The 19,935-nt window shown below is 47.6% G+C and overlaps 1 protein-coding gene across 3 annotated transcripts in view; it reads right to left on the bottom strand.

Annotated features, from left to right (window-relative positions):
* The window catches only part of LOC149344356 (coiled-coil domain-containing protein AGAP005037), a 443,868-nt gene that overhangs the window by 233,926 nt on the left and 190,007 nt on the right, over window positions 1–19,935 (bottom strand). The window contains exon 1 of one of the 3 annotated variants that reach the window (XM_089546283.1): window positions 5,053–5,644. The exons of the other annotated variants lie outside the window; for them this stretch is intronic. Coding sequence (XP_089402409.1) covers window positions 5,053–5,143 — 91 coding nt within the window. The 5' untranslated portion in view covers window positions 5,144–5,644. Of the gene's footprint in view, window positions 1–5,052; window positions 5,645–19,935 lie in introns of those variants that run through there. 3 annotated transcript variants of the gene reach the window in all.

Genomic DNA, 19,935 nt, shown 5'->3' with positions numbered 1-19,935 from the left:
AAAACATACAGCCGGTCCGCACTCGCATCACCGCCATCTTGTTTAAATATGACTCATCATGGTATGCCTTGATATTTTGAGACTATAGCCTTACTTGCTCATAATTTTTCGCCGCATGCTTCAACTCTCTCCAACTTCCAATTCTAATTGTTACATTGCTCAGTTATATCAATCAGCCCTTATTAGTCCTTGCGAGCGTAATGATGCATCAGCGCTTGATTGGTTTATTGGGGTTTAACGTCCCAAAGCAACTCAGGCGATGAGGGACGCCGTAGTGAAGTGCTCCGTAATCTGGGCTCCTGCATGACCACCATGGCTTACGAGGCGATGAGGCCGTTGATGCGACTTCCCGAGTGCTTACACACCGAGCTCCTCATCCAAGTTCTGGCTCAGAAGCTCATAAACCGCTTCTGCGGTTCCGCGAAATCCTAATTCATTACTGCGACAGCCACCGCCTCGACCCGGCCCTTGCCAGTGGGCTGAGTACGGCGGAGGAGCCAACTCTGCGGCGCCTGCATGCAAATACTCTTCTCTGTCCTGCCGTAGTCAAACACTTTTGATCCCTACACAGATCGGAGTTGCCCGCACTGTGGAGAGATCTGCGATATCTTTCACGTGGTGTGGGCATGTACTCAGAATGCTCACCTTCCCCCTTCCCCCACCCGAGAGGCATGGGAGACTGCCCTCCTCAACTGCTCCACACTGGAGTCCCAAAGGGCTCTGGTCAAGCGGGCGCGAGACGGGGCTTCGTCGTGCGGTGTCCCGGACTGAGGATACCGACCATGTAGCAGGGTCTTCTGATCCCCAAACTCTCTCTGAGTATTAAAAATGTTTTTCACCACCACCACCAGTACGACCCCTCTTTCCCTCTTCCTCTTAGCTAGCTCAGCCTTGCGCCGTCGTTGGCGTCTGCATGCAGCGCCACGTTGGCAGGTGGCAAAAGTGTGGAGAGGGAAATCCTCCGCCCGACCATTTTTAGGGGAGAGGGAAAGTAGGTGGAGGGACTAGGGAGAGAAAGGACTGGTGGCCTAGATGGTTAGGCGTCCGTCTCGGCTGCGGAAGGTGCTTGGTTCGCAACCCACAGTCGGACAAGAATGGGTACAAGCTCCCCCGGCTGGCTGCCCGGCTCCTGTCTTTGCTTTCATACTACAGCCGACGCTCAAACAGTCGCTTCACACAGTCGTAATCGTCGTGCGATGATTATTATTTTTTCATCAAAATCACCAGGTCCGTAGGGAGGAGGACAGGGCGTTTAACTATCGGGCATCAACAACCTGGACAGAAGAAACGCTGCTCCTTGTTACAGTGATGCGCGTACTGCGCTAAAGCTTGCCGCGTGCCAAGAGATGGGCGCGCAGATGGCTTGTTTTCAGAGAAACGCGGGGCGGTGAGAAAAAGGCAACAGGAAATAAATAAACAAGAACGACAGAAAATGTACTGACTCCAGCCAGCTTCCGTAGCAGCCACAACACTTATCCCGGCATAGCATTGTCACACGCTGAAGCGTTGCACTGCGCTGTCTAGAAGATGGTATAGCAGCGCTCACTCGAGTCGCTATACCAAAATATTTCTCGTCGAATCTCCGGTTGTTTAGCGCTGCCAAATTTTCGACAGCTGTGTAGGAGCCATGTTAGTAATCTTCGATGCGTGTGTACAGAAGTGCCCCGTTAATAGGATACACGTCAATGTGAAATACTCGAATTAAAGACAGTTGTTCTAGGGACCAAACTGCTTAAATGCATTTGCGCCTCCTTAATATGGAAGCTCGCTGTCTGGACAACGGAGGGGGTGAAAATGCACAGAGCACGTTGCGGCTCATGTATTTCAGTCTGGTTAATATGGACAACGATGACAACAAAACATCGACTACTCAAACCGGATCCTTCCTTTGCTGCATTCGGAGTGCAGAACACGAGCGAAACGCAGTGGAAAAGTGCAAATGCTTGAGTGATGGCTTTTTTCTCGTGGTTTCAACCTTTTCGATTGGAAGATGTCCTTTCACGCGCCTTGCCATTCACCGTATTTAATGAATATCCATGAAAACACGTTTCTTCGCAGCTTGCGGCACGTTGAAAGCCGCATTCAGCAGATGTCTGTCGACTGAGCACGGTATATGTACTATACCACGTAGTTGGATGTGAACCGCCGTAGTAGGAGATGGGTCATCAGGCCATCGGACGTCATCACGCGTATGATAGAATTGTATTGTACTAGGAGCTAGAAATTGCGCTAAATTGTTTAAGAGATAGTGGCGACTAGCGTAACGCACTTGAAGCTCCCAAGATTTTGTCTAACTGCTACTGCAGTGCCCACAACTACATGCATATAAGCAGACCTAGCTTGACCATAAATTTCTTAGCTGATAATTTTTTTTCATCTCGATTCGCTATTACGGACAACTCGCTTAAATGCAGTTTTGCGCAGGAACCAGAGTGTCCATATTAACGAGGCACGACTGTATACCTACCTTTCGGACACCCTTCAGCTAATCATACAAGCGTCCCCGGAGCACAGTAAAGAGATATATCTCAGTACCTCGGCTGCGTCAACTCAAGACGTTCGTTTAGAACCGCCATCGCATGAAAGGAATCTTGGTGCTTGCAGACCACGCGCCTATCGACCGACATGCCTTGTAGGCTGCCATTTCCTTAACGCGTCTGCGAAGCACCGTTTAGGCAACGCCGGAAGGCCATTTTCATCGAAAGCTGAGCGAAAAGCGCTACAGCTTACTTTTACTATCTGTTTTGTTATCTTTACAGGATAAGAACTTAGTTATGCAAGGAGGCAGCGACAACTTAAGGGATTAGAACACCCCCAGTCTGAACTTTATTATCCCCCCCCCCCTCCTACCTCCCTCCCCAAACACACTTTCTATTTTACGGGCTTTAAGTACTTCTGGGTGGCGTAGTCGCCTCCCAACAAAGTAACGTCCCAAGACACTAAAACATTCTAAAGCAACCAAATATGTTTATATATATATATATATATATATATATATATATATATATATATATATATATATAGACGTGGTTCATGAAATACCACCGCCAAACGGAACAGGAGCCGAACATTGACCCCATATGAGAGGTTGAAAAATTATGTGTTGCATAGTATACACAGGGTGTTCACCTAAGACTTTACACAGTTTTTACAAATAGGCTTTTTGAGTTAACAGCGGCTTTTTTTGGCATAGCATTGTCAGCGGTGTAGTACACCAGAAACCAGATAAGAAGTAATAACAAGCAGGCTGGTAAACCGTTAGGCTCCTTAATTATTTAAAGGCGTATAGCCCACCGCAAGTAGCATCCATATCAGCATTTAGAATTTCGAAAGCGCGATTACCCTCGGCCCTGTGACCCAACAAATTTTGGCTATTTCGGCGAGTTACCCACTTGCCTCGCCTGGAAGCTTCTCGAATACGCATGTATTTTGGCGCGTTGTCCCCAACAAATTTTGGCTATTGCGGCCAGTTACGCACACTGGAGAGGTTGCTTCGCCTGCAAGCTTCTCGAATGCGTATATATTTTGGCGCGATGTAGGCAGAATTTGTTGGGCCACACAGCTGAGGGTAAACGCGTTTTTGGAATTCCAAATACTGATATGGTTATTGCTTACAGTGAGTTACATGCCTCTCAATATCATTAAAGAGCCTTACAGAAACAGTGAAAAAGATAACTATTGAATAATAGTTAAGCAGCCCGCGCTACACAGCACGTCTTAGCTGTATTCTGATGCACTATACCTCTGACAATACTATGCCGAAAAAAGCGGTCTTGTAATTCAAAAAGTCTCTTTTTAAAAAAGTTTGCAAAGTGTAAAGCGTGTAAACACCCAGTATATACCGTATATACTGTTCTCTTCATATGTTAGCCATTTATTATTGCCTTACTTCGTTTTTCAAAAATTTATGTGCACGGCTTCGAGACTACAGCACATAATATGCGCGCAGACTAAGCTAAGGACGATTTAAGAAGGAAGGCAAACGGTGGCGGACCTCAGGCCTGAATTTTTCTATGGTGGGAAAACTGCACTAGCCCCATTTTCTCAACGAAGAAAGCTCAAGAAAAGCATGGTGTAAATCGGACCTCAATCTCCCCCCTCCACACCACCAACCCATCCAAGAGCTGCCCATATATCCACCCCTGAGCCCAAAAGTGTTTCTGTTCATAGCCCAGCGAAACCCCTAAAACTGCGCGCGCGCCTAGCATGCCTGTCTTTTCTCCACACGAGGCATACCCTAGAGATACCCTGCCCCCAAGAAACAAACAACCCAACGTCTCAGTCAACTACTGCCTCGAACTAAATTCGAACCTGGTAGCCGATAAAGCAGTTTTCATGAATGATCGGCAGTTCTGTTCTGTTACTAAGGATTTTTTTTTATTTTGTGGCTTTCCTACCGACCATGCCCATAATAAGCAGCTCGCCGCACTTCATGAGTCCATTATGATAAGCTACCACAACCAGCTTTATTTTTTTTAAAATTAGTATACAGGACGTATTAAGTTATATTGCGATTCCTACTGAACACGGCGTCCCGTGCATTTCGTTTTATTTTCGTTGCATATCCTTGCGCGAACCTTTAAAGCAACAAAAGAAGCGTGCAAAGCATTTATACTCATCTCTCCTCTTACGTAATGCCTGCAAGGCCTTAACGAGAACGTAATACAAACTGCTCTCCCTGAACTCAGGCAAAAACCTCGCCCCATGCTCTTCGCTGTCATTTGGACCTACAACAGACTCTCTGATGACAAGTCTCTTGGTCTCTTAATTAGGAACGGCTGGCGGCACTAATTAAAAACGCATCAGGCCGCAAGACAGCATCAAAAACACCCTCATTAGGTGACGCGACGTTGCAGTTCACGTACCCAGAGGGGTTGGGACTCAATGCTCCGAGTCATAACCTTTGATAACTATTTTAAGTTTACGTACTCATAGCTTTTCATACGTTTTCGACTTTACCTGAGTGGAACCTGCATACAAAGCCACGCGACGCAGGGCGGCCACAAAATGCAGGCCTAGGTGACCGCACATGAAGCCGGGAGAGTGACTCACGTCTTCCGAATTCGGCTCCGGAACTGTCGACGCTTACTGAGCGGCCAGGAGGGGGGAGGGACGAAGTCGAGAGCCTGCGGGGAGGCAGCATGACGACCGCCGCGTTGCTGCTTCTTGCACGGATAGATGCGAGACAGCGCTGAACCAGCAAGGCTGAACACGCACCCAACAGCACGAGAAAACACGCACACGGCCGAACGCTACAAGGAAAGGATAAAAACGCACGCGCCGCTCTCGGAAGTCTAGCACGCACAGCACATCACGGACGCCGGCACAAGCACCACACACTCCCAGGACTGACGCGGAAACGTCGAGGGGCGATCACGACGCATCCAGAGACACAGCGACGAAGGATGAACCGGGCAGGAACACTGGGTAGATGGGAGCTGGAAGCAACGTGGTTCGGATGGCGCGACGCGACCGTCTGCTCCGAGCAGACGACGCCCGGCGAGACGTCTGCTGCTGCTGCGGCGACCCCTGTGCCGGCCACGAAACAACGCGTGAAGCGGACGGGTCCGTCGGCGTCTTCGGCGTCCACGAAGAGGCGGTTGAAGCCGCGCCAGCAGCAGCAACGCGGATAGAAGTCCAAAGCCCGACCCAGCCCCCTCCGGTTTCGGCGCTCTCACTCTCTCTTTCGTCGTTCCTTCACTCTCTTTCTCTATCTCTCGTTTTGACTGAGAGGAGGCGCCTCGCGCCAACCGCCCAAGATATGCGCTGCTCCCGGAGGTCGAGGTTAGAAAGAAAAACAAAAGCAAAGGCGGTGAGAAAGAGAGAAAAAAAAGAACAGCTTCTATCACGTGACAAAAACAGCGTGACGTCACGCCCGTCGCGCGACAATGCGGAGAAGTCTGCAGGGGTGGACGAGCGGACGCTCCAGGGGCGAGGAGCGTAGGAAGAAGTAAGAAGAGAAGTGAAAGGCGGAGGAAGCCAGCGAAAGTGCAAGTGGAGACGGGGCCTGCAAGGGCAAGACTTTCTCCCCGCCGCGCTTTTGTCCTTATTATTCTTCCAGGCTCTCCATGTCTTTGTTTTTACTCCAGAGAACGGCGCAGTAGGGGGAGATCCATTTTTTCGCCCCGTCGCAGCCGAGAGGATGAGGAGTGTTGGGGGAGAGAAGGTGCTTGCACGAAGGCTAGGAGAATCCGGCCGCCCCTTCGCTCTCTCGTTTCCTCCTTTCCTGGCTCTCTGGTCGTGGCGGGAACGGCGTGAACACGTGTGTGTGCGTGCGGCTGCCGGCTCGCACCGAAGCGGCGTGCATGGCGGGCCGGTCGCCGCGGGGCTCGTCAAGAAGCGATTCGTTCAGGTGTGTCTGCCGAGGACAGCGGCCTCTAAACACGGATAGCGGCTGTTGCCACATGTTTCCCAACTGGGCCGAGCGCTCTCGACGCACATGCCGCATACTGCCTCCTGCTCGAGCCAGCCGCGCAGCTGTCCTCCCCCGCATACTGCACATTGCCAACGCCGGTAGAGTCCCGGCAGGTCAGAATGCGGGGTTTAGAGCGTCGCCGCCTGCAGCACGGCTGCTGTTGTGCACTGCAGTAATTTTCGCTTTCAAAATTTAATATTGCAGTTGAGAGTATGTCGTGTTATTAGCTAGTGATCACTGGTTGCTTGTGTTCTGTTATTACTATACCCATGGTTATTCGTTTTTTTATGTTCCAGCTTTTTAGTCAAACTACGCAGCGTTGCATAAACTAAATACCTACACTATGTTAATGCATTTGCCGTGTACGCTTTCAATATTTACTGTTTACTTATTGTCTGCATACTATAAAAACTAGCATTGTTTCCACATTTTGTTATTCTTTGTATAATACTACCGACATTAGCCTTATTTTATGTGCTATTTGATTGTTTCCGTCACAGCTCTGTTCTATTTTCGTTTTACCGTTTGTTGTTTTTGTTAACATGCTGACCAGTTGAATCTTCCGATTATGCTCGACCGCATTCTGTTAACCTTACTAAGAGCTTCTGCCACAATCCCAATTGGGATTAGCAGTATTTATAAATAAATAATAAAAAAAATAGTTGTCCGTTGAGACCGTCACAGAAATAAAAGACCTTCTGCTTTTGAGGAAGAACGCGCTTCAAACTCTTCTCACTACATAACTCGCGGCTAACGGCGTGTGGGACTGAAGGAGCAATGTCAAGCGATTCCTACGCTTACGTCAAAGCGGAGACAAAGCCGCGTCGCAGCGCTGTTTGATTTCTTGACATATGTCACCAGATCGGTCTGATACGGCGAGCTCAGCTGACGGCAGCATCCAGCGCAGCCCTGGAATAGGGGCAACCGACCGTTGCGGAGATGGACTCATCTGAAAAGCATAAAAGAACTTGCTCTCGAGCTAAATAAAGTTATCCTATTCAATTGGCATATGTCAAGCTGAAAAGACGCTCCGTGTTCTTGAGCTAGGGCACTGGGAATGACACATTTTGCGTGCTGTCAGACTCCTGGTGCAAAAAGAAGCGTAGCGAAGCAACCAGAAGTAATTTAAAGCATCAAATGCGCCCCAAACCGAGTGTCATGCACTCTGAAGCAATATTCTGCTCGTTGGGTATATCTGAGGAAATGCGAACTGGCTGAGGAGGTGAGGACGAAACGCAGGAGACAGGAGCAGCGCCCGTCCTTTCTCAAGCTGTGTTTCGTTCTTGTTTCTCGCGCCAGCTGGCATTCCTTCAGCTACCTCTCACCTACTAGATCAAAGCACGGTCTTACTGGAACGTAATAAAAGGATTTTAGTGCCAAGACGCACTACTCATTAGAAAGAAGACAACACGACTCATAACCACTCCACACATATTTCGTGCGAGAGCAGGCTTAATACACGAGTCTTTGCAAAGAATCAGCCCAACATGAGCAAATACTTATTGCTTACCTGTGACCCCTCAGTTTCCACACGCTGATGAAATGTGTCTCTCCTAGAGTACGATCGCGCGCAAAGTAGGAGGAAACAGGGGTGCGCCTAGCAGATTGCCTCGAAAGGCACTTGTAGCGCTGCGGGGTGGCCGTTCTCCGAAACAAAGTTCAAAAGGAGGTGCTGCTAGCCCTTCGGCCGAGTACGGGGGTTCTAAAATACGCGCAACATTTCGTCAGCGGATCGCAAAGATAACGGGTAGGTATCGCAGTGACCCGGAATGGGTCTTAGTGTAGCGTTAAATATCGGGGCGTTTTATCTCCATTTTTGTTTTTTTGCCTTCAGCTTCTTTCCTCTCCACAAGGTTGGTAGTGATACGGCGAAATCGAAATTCCTCGCATGCTGCCCGTTATCAGCGACCGACTGACATCCACTTGCTGAGCAGCAGGCAAAGAGGACAGAAACTTTTCCAGCTCCGCCGCCTATCGCCAAAACTAAGGTTTGTATGCTGTCTGTCTCTCACACTATATTGTTCCCTCTCATTTTGCACAGATGAAGTACAAACGGAGTTCACTTCTCTGATGTCTATGTGCGGACGTCAGGCTCACAAATTATTGCGGCCTAGAACAATGCTTCCTGCGAACAATACAAGGCCTCTCATTAAAATTGGCATCGCAGTTGCTGCAGTGGAACACGGCTGCGAAATGTACAGGTGTAATGTCATATCGCACGCGCCGTCGGTTCTCGAGGCAGTGTGTCCATGAAAATGCAGTTCGGGTGCGCAGAAATTTGTTACCTCTGCCAAAACACGGAATAAGATCGTTTACATATTTGTTACAAATTTTCACCGACTGCGCAATGTTCGTTTCTCAATTAGAGTGAACAAAGAAATTGATTTTATACTTTAAACTAAAGATTAAAGGTACGATGACGGAAAATTTCAGTTGCCTATTTTGGAGGAATATCACTCTCTCAAGACAGTGAGGCTACTTTCACTGAAACGGCAGCTCTTAAAAGAGAGGAAAAGGAGCGGTAAAATAAATAGACGTGCCGCCCCAATCGGCCATTTTGACAGCTACACTGGGGTAGCGTCGCGTCCGATTTCTTGTCTCACGGCAAACAGAACAAAATATTATGAGTCCGATATACCAAGGTATCTTTTACATCGTTATCCCTAGTGCATTTCTATAGCATAGTAGGGAAGAAAACAAAAAGTGAACGTTAAAAAACCAAACCAAACAGAAAGAACCCACGACATTAGACGTCGCCGCCATCATCATGAGTCAGATCAGGAAAGGCGCGCGAAAAAGCATCTCTCAGCAATGAGATCTTCCGAAGAAACTACACCGTCGGGAAAGGCCCAGCCAACGGTATTGATTAAGAGCGAAAGTATGATGTAGTTGTCCTGCTTTAGCCTTTGGACTAACACAAAATTCACGAGTGTAGGAACAAGCGGCCCCCCGGAAAAAATTGCCTGAGGAAGCACCCACTACGAAAAGAAGTCCCTAAATGAAAAATTCCTCAAAGAATGAAGGAGCTAGACACCGCAGCGGACACGGGACAGAGAAAGAAGACGACACAGGGCGGTACTTGAGACTAAAATTTTATTTGAAACTTCATGGCTTTTTTAAAGACAGAGGCACGTGTGATCTTACAATCAGGTAAAAAAGAATGAAAGAAAAGCAACAGATAACAAGACCTAACTGACAACAATGCACATGGAAGACATGCGAGTCACTATCTACAGAAATCAGAAGTATTAAAACGTTATGCGATGCTCATCATGCGAGTCACAATCTACAGATATCAGAAGTGTTAAAAAACGTCGACCGCATGTGGAAGCATGAAAACCACAAGACAAAAGAAGGAAAAGAACGTCAAAAGGAAGCAACCCAACCTGTTACCTGTCAAGGAAACCCAGTCCTTTTTGGAGGATGGAAACCGAAGGCGAACTAACGCATTCATCCGGTTGCGAGCGCAAGATGGCAATGGTCTCTACAATCTCTCTCTCAAGCTGCCCCTTCCTTCTTCCAACAATCTGGGTCTGGCTGAACTGAGGGCAACAACCCCGACACTTGCGGCAATGAGCAGGCAGATTCGAACCCCCCGCCTCCCCCAAGGAACGCGCGTGTTCTCTCAAGCGATCATTTAAGCACCTACCGGTTTGTCCAATATAAAAACGCCCACAACTGAGGGGGATCTTGAAGATTACCCCTGTTGCACATGCGACACGCTTATTTTCTTCCAAGTGTTTCTTGCCGCAAGTTCCTCGAATCGAGTCCCCTTTTCCTCTGATATCTGTAGATTGTGACTCGCATGATGAGCATCGCATAACGTTTTAATACTTCTGATTTCTGTAGACTGTGACTCGCACATCTTCCATGTGCATTGTTGTCAGTTAGGTCTTGTTATCTGCTGCTTTTCTTTCATTGTTTTTTACCTGATTGTAACATCACACGTGCCTCTGTCTTTAAAAAAGCCATGAAGTTTCAAATAAAATTTTAGTTGCAAGTACCGCCCTGTGTCGTCTTCTTTGCGGTGTCTAGCTCCATCATGTCTCACCAACTGGCCTACACATCTACCCTCCTAAGTTATGCTCAAAGAATGAATTCTTCGGGAACCCACACAGGCAAAAAATCTACCGCCTTTATAGGACTGTTACTTCAAGTTGAGAATAGATGTAAACATGAAATGCTTTGCCGTGCCAGATCACACTGTGGTCATGCAGTGCCGGTGATGCCAAGAAAAAATGGCATGGTTTTAACGTACTTAAACGGAGTAGACATGTGAAAACACATGCGTTTAGCCTGATTGGCTCATGGTTTTGCTTTGCTGGATCTTCGGCACGTCTTGCGATGATATTACACTCAGGTTAAGCTCTGATCGAGGTTAAGCTGATCTTATCTGTTCACGCCGCAGATGGAAGTTGGTGAAGACGGCAGTGTGCAGTGCACAACGCGACAGTGTGTTGCAGTTTATCACGAGGCATGACTGGCTGCGGCGATAGCACGATGAAAATATCGCAAATCAAAATTTGTGCATAGTTCATGCATAAAGCTGCACGCGATAGCACAGTGCTCTGGGGAACTGGTCAGCGAAGCTGATCTGTTCGCGCTGCCGTGGGTTCGAATCCCAGTCGCGGCAATATTTATTCATTTATTCCACACACAACGAACTCAACGTGGCCTCGCTGTTTCTAGTCAACGGTTTAAAATGCAAGATCGGCTGAGAAGATTCGTGGTCGGGTTTGAAGAGCGCTTTAGCACTAAAAGCCACACCGCAAAGCCAGGGCCGGATTAAGAAAAATGGGGGCCCTGGGCTAATGCGCGTGTAGGCCCCTCTCCCTTTCCCTCAACTGACCCCCTCCACCGGCCTTTGCTACACCACTGGAATATATCCCATGTTTCATTTTAATTCCACGAAATTTATAGGAGCGAAGTGCTATCAACGGGATTCATGCAACAGTAACGCATTGGAATTAGTTTTACAGCGCAGAAAACGCAACGCGCGACACATGTCTGTCCGTGGCTCAATGCCATGGAAGAGCCACGCGAGCCGACCGACAACTTGCGGAGCTGCATTGCAGCGCGCGCCGCCGCCTCTCCTCTTTCAGTGACGTCGTACACAAGCCGACAGACGGGTTTTCGTTCGCAGCACTGTTTTAATGCTAACGCATCAAAGAAAAGCAGGTTGTGCTAGCTTCCTACAGTTGAGCTGGGTACTACGGCAGCAACTAGGAAACACTCGTTTATTGCCCTGAGAGTAATATTAAAAGTTATTAAAACTATTTTGATAACATGAACTTTAACTACTGCCCTCGTGGGGCACTTTTGAATAGCAGAATTTAAGTCCTGGATCAGTGGTTAGCGTGCTCGGCTGCTGAGCCGAGCACCCGGGTTCAAACCCAGCGACATGGCGGCACCGTCTTGATGGAGGCGAAATGCAAAAAGGCGCCTGTGCATTGTGCGATTTCAGTGCACATTAAAGATCCCCAGGTGGCCGAAATTATTCCTGAGCCCTCCACCAAGGCATCTCTTTCTCTCCTTTCATTCACACCTTCCTCCCTCCTCTCAAGACGCGATTGAGTTGCCCACCTGGAAGTGAGGCAGCTGATGCGCCTTTTATTTCCTCAAAAAATTAAAATTTTCATCGGGCTCTACGAAACCAATCCCAAGAAATAAAAATGAACAAAATAAATTTCCCCAGCCGCGGCAGTCGCACTTCGCTGGAGGCGAAATGCTAGAGGCCCGTGTACTATGCGATATCAGTGCACTTTAAAGAATCCGATGTGGTCGAAATTATCAGAGCCTTCCAATACGGCGTTCCGCATAGCCGGACTTGATTTGGGACATTACAGCCCATAAACCTAAACATAAACCCATAAACGAATGTTTGCATCCCTAGTGGCCGCCGGAGCACGAAGTGAAACTGTGGGACTTCGAAGAAGCTAGCACAGCTTGACTTGTTTTTCAACTCGGTAAAGCTAAAGGAAAAAACCAGATGTAGCATAAAAAAAAATTCTGACTAACAAATGCCATATCTGTGCAAAACTTGAACTCAAACAATCGACCGGTGTAGCTGACAGAAGCATTCTACTTCACGCGTTTATTTTCTCGACTGTCTATATATGATACATTCTGTGCATTCTGGTTTCGGTGTGCCTACCCTGCTCTAATCATACGTGTGACACTAAAGCGTTGCATTTCCTTACATTTGTAAGCCATGCAGAGGGTGCAATGCAAGCATTTTTCACATCGAGTACTGCACTGCATATTAGCGGATATATTTGTGGTTTTAAAAATTACTGGATTTTAGCGGATTATGAAAGCAGCTCCAGCGGAATTCTTGGCGCCGAGGCGGGCGGTTCGCCTCACCGCTCTGTAAAAGCGGTTGTTATGCGACACCAGGATTCAGATGCCACTGGACGGGTGATTGACAGGAAACCACGAAAACCCTTCCGCAATCCGTAAGCAAACGCACACCGCTTCGTAAGGAAGGGGGCCCCACCGGGGTGGCGGGGGATTCCTGTTTTTGCAGCTCGACAAGCTCTCCCCAACTGGTTCGGCTAAACGAAGTTACATCAGGTGGGGGTCCGCCTCCTCGTTCTGGTTTTCTCGCTTCATACGTGTTGCTCGAAGTTCCATTGCCCGTGGTTCTACACACTAAGCAGGTTAGAATAAATGGGCCCCCCTCTCCTGCTGTCGCAGGTGAGGCCCTGGGCTGCAGCCCCCTTAGCCCCCACCTTAATCCAGCACTGCGCAAAGCACTTCCGCCGGTGACTTCGCTGAAGCGCCGAACGATCCAGAGACCCACTTGCCCTCGGCCATTCCCTTCCCGTCGCCATCATTTCTTTTCTATGGACGCCCCGCGGTGGATGGTGGTGGTGTGAATGTACAGGCGGGACTACACCCCTGCCACACGGCCACTTTCAAAGGCCATCGAGTACAGAGCCTTCGAGATTCTCAAGCGCTATCGAACTCGAAGGAGTTGTGTCGCTCGCTGCTATACGGCAGATCTCATTGGCCATTGAAATGGTTCGCGAGTCTGACACCGAGCTTGTACAGAGTCGCTACTTTCGCGTTTGCGCATATAACAAGTATATTTAATTTGATTTGTTTTATGGGGGTTTAACGTCCCAAAGCAACTCAGGCTATGTGGGACGCCGTAGTGGAGGGCTCCGGAAATTTCGACCACCTGGGGTTCTTTAACGCGCACTGACATCGCACAGCACACGGGCCTCTAGGATTTCGCCTCCATCGAAATTCGTCCGCCGTGACCGGAATCGAACCTGCGTCCTTCGGGTCAGCAGCCGAGCGCCGTAACCACTGAGCCACCGCGGCGGGGCTCAGGTATATTTATAAATCTGAAATAAATACTGAAATATGGTATTGTGGACTCATAAGAGGTTTTTAGTTATTATTTGAAGCCCTTTGTGTTGTTTTGAAAGTGTCTTTTCTACGATTTGCTGTCGCAGTTTTGTAACGCTCTGGTAACAGCATAGGGTTTCTTACTATTACCTAGAGGGAAAGCTGGCGAGCTGTCTATGGAGTTTGCGTGGAGACCACTTCAGCCACCATGGGCGCTCTAAGCATCATGGGCCGGTGAGCTACCGACTGCAGAAGTGCAACATTTGGCCAAAAAATAACGCAAAAATAAACGCTGTTCGATAATGAAGAATGCCCTAACATTCAATATCCTGTCTAATGATTGCAACAAATGAGCAGAAAAACACGTAAATGCAAAGTTTGCCCAAAATAGGAGAAGGCTAGCTTTCCTATTGGCCATGTATTGAACACTATCAAAACTAATGTTTCGTGCTTAACAGGCGCACTTTTATAAAATAAAATATTTTTTAAAAATATCATATCGATTAAACACTTTGAATTATTTTGAATGGCATTTCGGAAAAGTGAGAACTTTTACTGGCGTCGGGCACTATTGCGTTCTCGCTACTATGGCGTTTACAGACTATGTTCGCGCCAAAGTCGTCTGCGCGCGGGACGCTCCATTTGACGGCTCTTCTCTGAAGCAGCATGTATGCACCCCACAGACGGAGAATAGCGTTTTTGCAATAAAGCAGCTTAGTAGTGACGCTCCGTGTTCCCCCAAAAATACAACTGTTCCGTACCAAGTAGCTCACCGGCCCATGATACTTTGAGCGTCCATGGTGGCTGAAGTGCAGCGTCGCCAGCTTTTCCTTTAGGTAACAGTATGAAACTCTATGGATAACAGTGATACCGCAAGCGTTTCCGTCATCTGCTATTGAGAGTATAAAATTAATGCGCTTTAAAGCAGACCAATGCAACTTTTAAATTATAATACAGAGTAATATTTTACTGCTTACATTAAAGTTTGAGTGAATAATGTTTGTCATGCTTTTGTACTGTGAGCGTATATCGTGTACGAAAGTGTGCGTTTGCGCCGGTCGAAGTACCACTAGCGACCTTGGGGAACGCTCGAAGGCCCTCGAACCCTGGATAGAGTTCCGCGTTTATCCGTTCACTCGGTACGCAGGTAGACCATTGATTCGATGCCCATTGAACCTATCCGTTTAGAAGCGCTGAGTGGTCTTCGAGTCGATAGACTATCGGTTCGGCGGCCTCGAAATGCCTGTGTGACAGGGGTATTAGACTTACAGCGGCCTATCGGTGATTGCTCCACATGAGTCGCTGATTTAAATGCGTGTGGACCGGCCACCGTTTCATAAGGCCAGTGTCCTCTAAAAACTTCAAGAGTGACTACAACACTGATTGCCACTGAATTCGGGAACCCTCAGCTTACACGATGAGAGCCACTACGTTTGGCATAGCATCAGCGGAGGTATGAGCGGCCGGAATCTGTTCGTTCTTTAGTCATTTCCATGCCTTTTGGTGGAATAGCTGTAGCGCATATGTTGCATGATTGTTGGTCTTGTGTCTTGCATCAAGATTGGCCTAGTCGACGCTACACATCGCAGGGGGATAGGTGAGAGGCTTTCGTAGGAATATTACCACCTTTTAGCACTGTTTACTCCCCTCTAGGTACCGAAAACATATCATGCATCAAAGCAGTTTAGTATATCTCGGGCAGCATGTGGCATTAGTCTATTGGAGAACGGTCAGCAATTAAAAACCTCTGCTGCCATTACCTGCGGGGGACAAGTATCCAGTTTGGAGCGCACTGTGTATACGGGCGCTGCACGTAACGTAAGATAAGCTGAGCACCAGCCCAGGGGAAAGCTTGTATGCCCATTGGAAAACCGGTGGACACCCTATGGCACCCCCCCCCCCCCCCCCCTCCCACGCATGCCACGTGGATGCTCCTATCACAGGGGATTACGGGACAATCGGTGGCACCCATATGGCGACATTGTTTCCTGCTTCGAAAAAGGGGACGTTTTTTGCGGGACCATTTTTTCCGGGAACATTTTTTTCCGGTACCCAAAATGCACAGAGTTGGCCGAAATTCTTCGCACCGCGTCGCACCGCGCACGACAAACCTCAAGCTATGAATCTCTATTGCCCAAGCACAACTCTAGTCTGTCATCTTTCAGTGCGTTCTGGCTCTTAGACGTGTCTTGAGTGTCAGTATACGCCGGACGACTGAGCCACACGGTATGAAGACTATTTGCCAGCTCTGTACACGCTTGACCTTGCCAGACACAGGAGTATACGGCAGCCTTTGATCATTATGGGCTACAAAGTTGGGCGTAATATACAGCTGCTTTAGCTCACAAGCATACTGACACTTCTGGATGGTATCCGCGTACGCAGTATGAAGGTGGGCAGAAAGACAACGAAAAATTACCATTGCAAAGGCATGGCAATTCTATTCCAACTCTATTCTATGCCTTCGTAGTTGGTGCAGTTGTACGTATTACTACTCTCTTTCACAGGTTAATATTTCATATTGTTCTGCCTTTGATGACGTCACGCAGTTTCGACCAATCTCGAGTTTTGTAACGCCGCCACTATTGGGAGACGTGGGGTTTCCGTGTCGATGAGTCATCGAATACTTTCGCATTAAATAAGTAAAAAAAGGGAAGCGGGGGAAGCCTACATGAAAGAAGAACGGAGAGAGCGAATGGAACAAAACAACTCGTTTTCCGCGGCGAGACATTTTGTGCACGTTCACGCTATTACAGCTTCAACCGCGAACAACGCATCGGGAATCAAAGCAACACCACAAAAGACCTTCGATTTCATTGGGACGCTAAAAGAATGAACCCCGAAAACGAATGGCGCCAGGAAGCGCCAATGGCTGGGAATCGGATCGTTAATTAGACGCTCTCACCCACTCCGCTGCCGCGCAGAGGAGCGCCGTCGACAGCGCGTACATATTTCTTTCGCCTCGGTCCAAATGAAATTAACTGTCCCCGACACATCCTCGGCGTTGGTCCAAGTTTCAAACAAGGGAGAACAACCGGGCAGACACGGATACATCACTTCTTTTCAAAGCCGGTTTGGTAGTTTTTTCACTGAGTGCCGACTGTAAAGCTGAAACAGGCGAGAAAGTGGTGCATTTATCAAAAATCGATCAGCAGCCAGTTATTGCTCCCGTGGCAGGACAATAAAGTCAAAGTGAACGCCTTCTTCATGGACAAAGCAGTACCGCAGACACGAGCTGCAGTGGTTTTTGGGGCAGAAGTCTGAGGCATTTGTATCCGTCTTGCAGCCGTGTTGGTTTAGATAAAACGTGACCACTCTGTTGAATCTTCCTTCCTTCCTTTCTTTCTTTCTTTCTTTCTTTCGTTCTTTCTTTCTTTCTTTCTTTCTTTCTTTCTTTCTCTCTTTCTTTCTTTCTTTCTTTCTTCTTTCTTTCTTTCTTTCTTTCTTTCTTCTTTCTTTCTTTCTTTCTTTCTTTCTTTCTTTCTTTCTCTCTTTCTTTCTTCCTTTCATTCTTTCTTTCCTTCTTTCTTTCTTTCCTTCTTTCTTTCTTTCCTTCTTTCTTTCCTTCTTTCTTTCTTTCTTTCTTTCCTTCTTCCTTTCTTTCCTTCTTTCTTTCTTTCTTTCTTTCCTTCTTTCCTTCTTTCCTTCTTTCTTTCCTTCTTTCCTTCTTCCTTTCTTTCTTTCTTTCTTTCTTTCTTTCTTTCTGTCTTTCTTTCTTCCATTCTTTCATTCCTTCCATTCTTTCTTTCCTTCTCTCTTTCTTCCTGTCTTTCTTTCTCTCTTTCTTTCTTTCTTCCTTCCTTTCTTTCTTCCATTCTTTCAATCCTTCCATTCTTTCTTTTTTTCCTTCTTTCTCTCTTTCTTTCTTTCTTTCTTTCTTTCTTTCTTTCTTTCTTTCTTTCTTTATTTTTCCCTTCGTTCTTTCTTTCTCTCTTCCTTCCTTCCTTCCTTCCTTCCTTCCTTCCTTCCTTCCTTCCTTCCTTTCCTTCTTTCTTTCCTTCTTCCTTTCTTTCTCTCTTTATTTCTTTCTTTCTTTCTTTCTTTCTTCCTTCCTTCCTTCCTTCCTGCCTTCCTTTCTTTCCTTCTTTCTTTCTTTTTGCAGTGCAGCGTTCTTTTCCTTCAATGCAGCAAGCCGAACATGTAGCGGCTGAAAACAGAATCATAAATCAAAGCGGTGAGAGTGAATTTGAGCAGCCAAAGCAAAAGCTGGGAGCTCAGTGAAAGGCTCCGGATTGATTTAGAGCACCGAGGGTCGTTTCACTGAGAGCAATAGAGACAATGGAGACCAATGTAGACAGCCCCCCCCCCCCCCCCCCCCCCCCCGCAAAGTTCGTGAACCTGGGACGGAATGCTCAGCAGCGGAATTATGTCTATTCACTGAGTGATCAGGGCGACGAAGCAGTGAACAGTTGTTAACCAACATAAAGGCTCTTGCCATGGGCCGGAACCCATTCGCAGGGCAATTTTCTCACGTTTACGGATCATTTCATGTGGACTTCGCTTTACACTAATTTGTACAGGGGCTGGCTCCAACTACATCAGTAGATGAAAGCTGTAAGCGGCCATACCGGCCAGGCTGGCATCGTTTACACGACTGAAGTGGAGGTAGTGAGCCAGTTGGTTGATCTATATCTGTGAGTGTTAGGTTTCAAGGTGGAGAGAGTTGAATGAAATTTCATTAAAACTTCCTGTTGGGCGAGTTGGTAGTTCATATTGAATTAGAAATATTATAGCGCAAACAAAGACACGGACAAAAAAGAGAGACAAAAAAGAGAGGAAACACACACACAAGCGCTATGTGTGTGTGTTCCCTCTCTTTTTTGTCCGTGTCTTTGTTTGCGCTATAATATTTCTAATTCAATATGAATGAAATTTGTGCGCTGGCGTGGAAACCAACGAGTTATATCTGGACCCCGTACAGAATGAAATGCAGCAGACATTTTAAAGAAGCCAAATTCGAATTAGCATGATAGTTTTGCCCGCGGCCTGCGATGCCTGTGATTAAAAGCCAACCTTCAGTCACTGCCATGATATGCCCATGGCATTGAAGACACAACTAGAGGCGCAAGCGCTCCCTGAGTGCTTAATAGACAACTACCTCAGAATCAGACACTGTAATCTTGTACGCGGCAAGTTCATCCCGTCTGAAGTGTTTCGTTTATCAGATGCAGATATCAGCTTTCTAGTGCGAAACCACTATACCGATGGGCAAACCCCGAGCAAGATCTTGCGTTGTTTGTGGGTTTGTGCCATCACTGCCGGCCATGCCGCCATCCCACAACACTGTTTACACTCTTAGCGACCCACACCGCGTCGCCGGCACGCTCCGCCGTCCCCGCTCCCGACGCGCGAAAGCCATCTGCATCGGTATCGCACGAGCAACAGCGCGGAGGTGACGGACGCACGCTGCTCGTGCCGTGTCTTTTTGTGCTGTTGCCCTTGAGGCGGTGTTGCCTCAATCGCTTTCGCTCGTCCTACTCCGTTTAATTACGTTAAACTTCTGCCTTTTACGACATGAAGAACAACCTGATAAACCAACACTAGAAAGCCGACAGTAAAGTAACAAAACGAGCCAACGGTCATGCAGTTCTGTTTTGGAACGTTTATAGAATTCAGACGAAAATATTTCTCATCTTTTTTTGCTAAAAGCTAGGCTCAAATAAAAGCTCCTGGCCTAATATATTTTCGGTCGTGTAACAGCTGCTCTCGACAGAGCGCTCCGTTTCTAGCACGTCGCAACTAGCTCCACGCGTGACCTGCAGACACGCGCAATGAAGTTGAGAGTGAGACGGGCAAGAGCGGAACCCATCCTGAAAGTAAAACCTCGTCTCGCAGTCGGCATGACGCAACTTTGAAGAACAGGTGTCGGAAAACAGGGTTCTTTCGTCCTTGAGTTTTTTTGCGCTGTTGGTTGCAATGTAACCAACTCGCCCAACTCACTCTACTTCTACAACAGGAGTGGTTCATATTGAAAGGCTGGCGTCTGCTGCTTATATTGCGTCACCGTCACTTCACACGTGGCTCTGCGCAAGGTTCAGACTGAAGGTTGTCCACGCGCAACCTTCAAAGCGCGTTCTGTTATCCACCTCTTATATGCAACACACCGTCAACAACGCAAGCTCTAACAACCAGGAGTCGAAATAGAGCGATACCTTTTTGCGGCC

The sequence above is a fragment of the Amblyomma mixtum genome, chromosome 5 (genome assembly GCF_055824585.1).
Source record: "Amblyomma mixtum isolate Tamu chromosome 5, ASM5582458v1, whole genome shotgun sequence".
Classification (NCBI taxonomy): domain Eukaryota; kingdom Metazoa; phylum Arthropoda; class Arachnida; order Ixodida; family Ixodidae; genus Amblyomma; species Amblyomma mixtum.
This window is presented reverse-complemented; position numbering and strand designations above follow the sequence as displayed.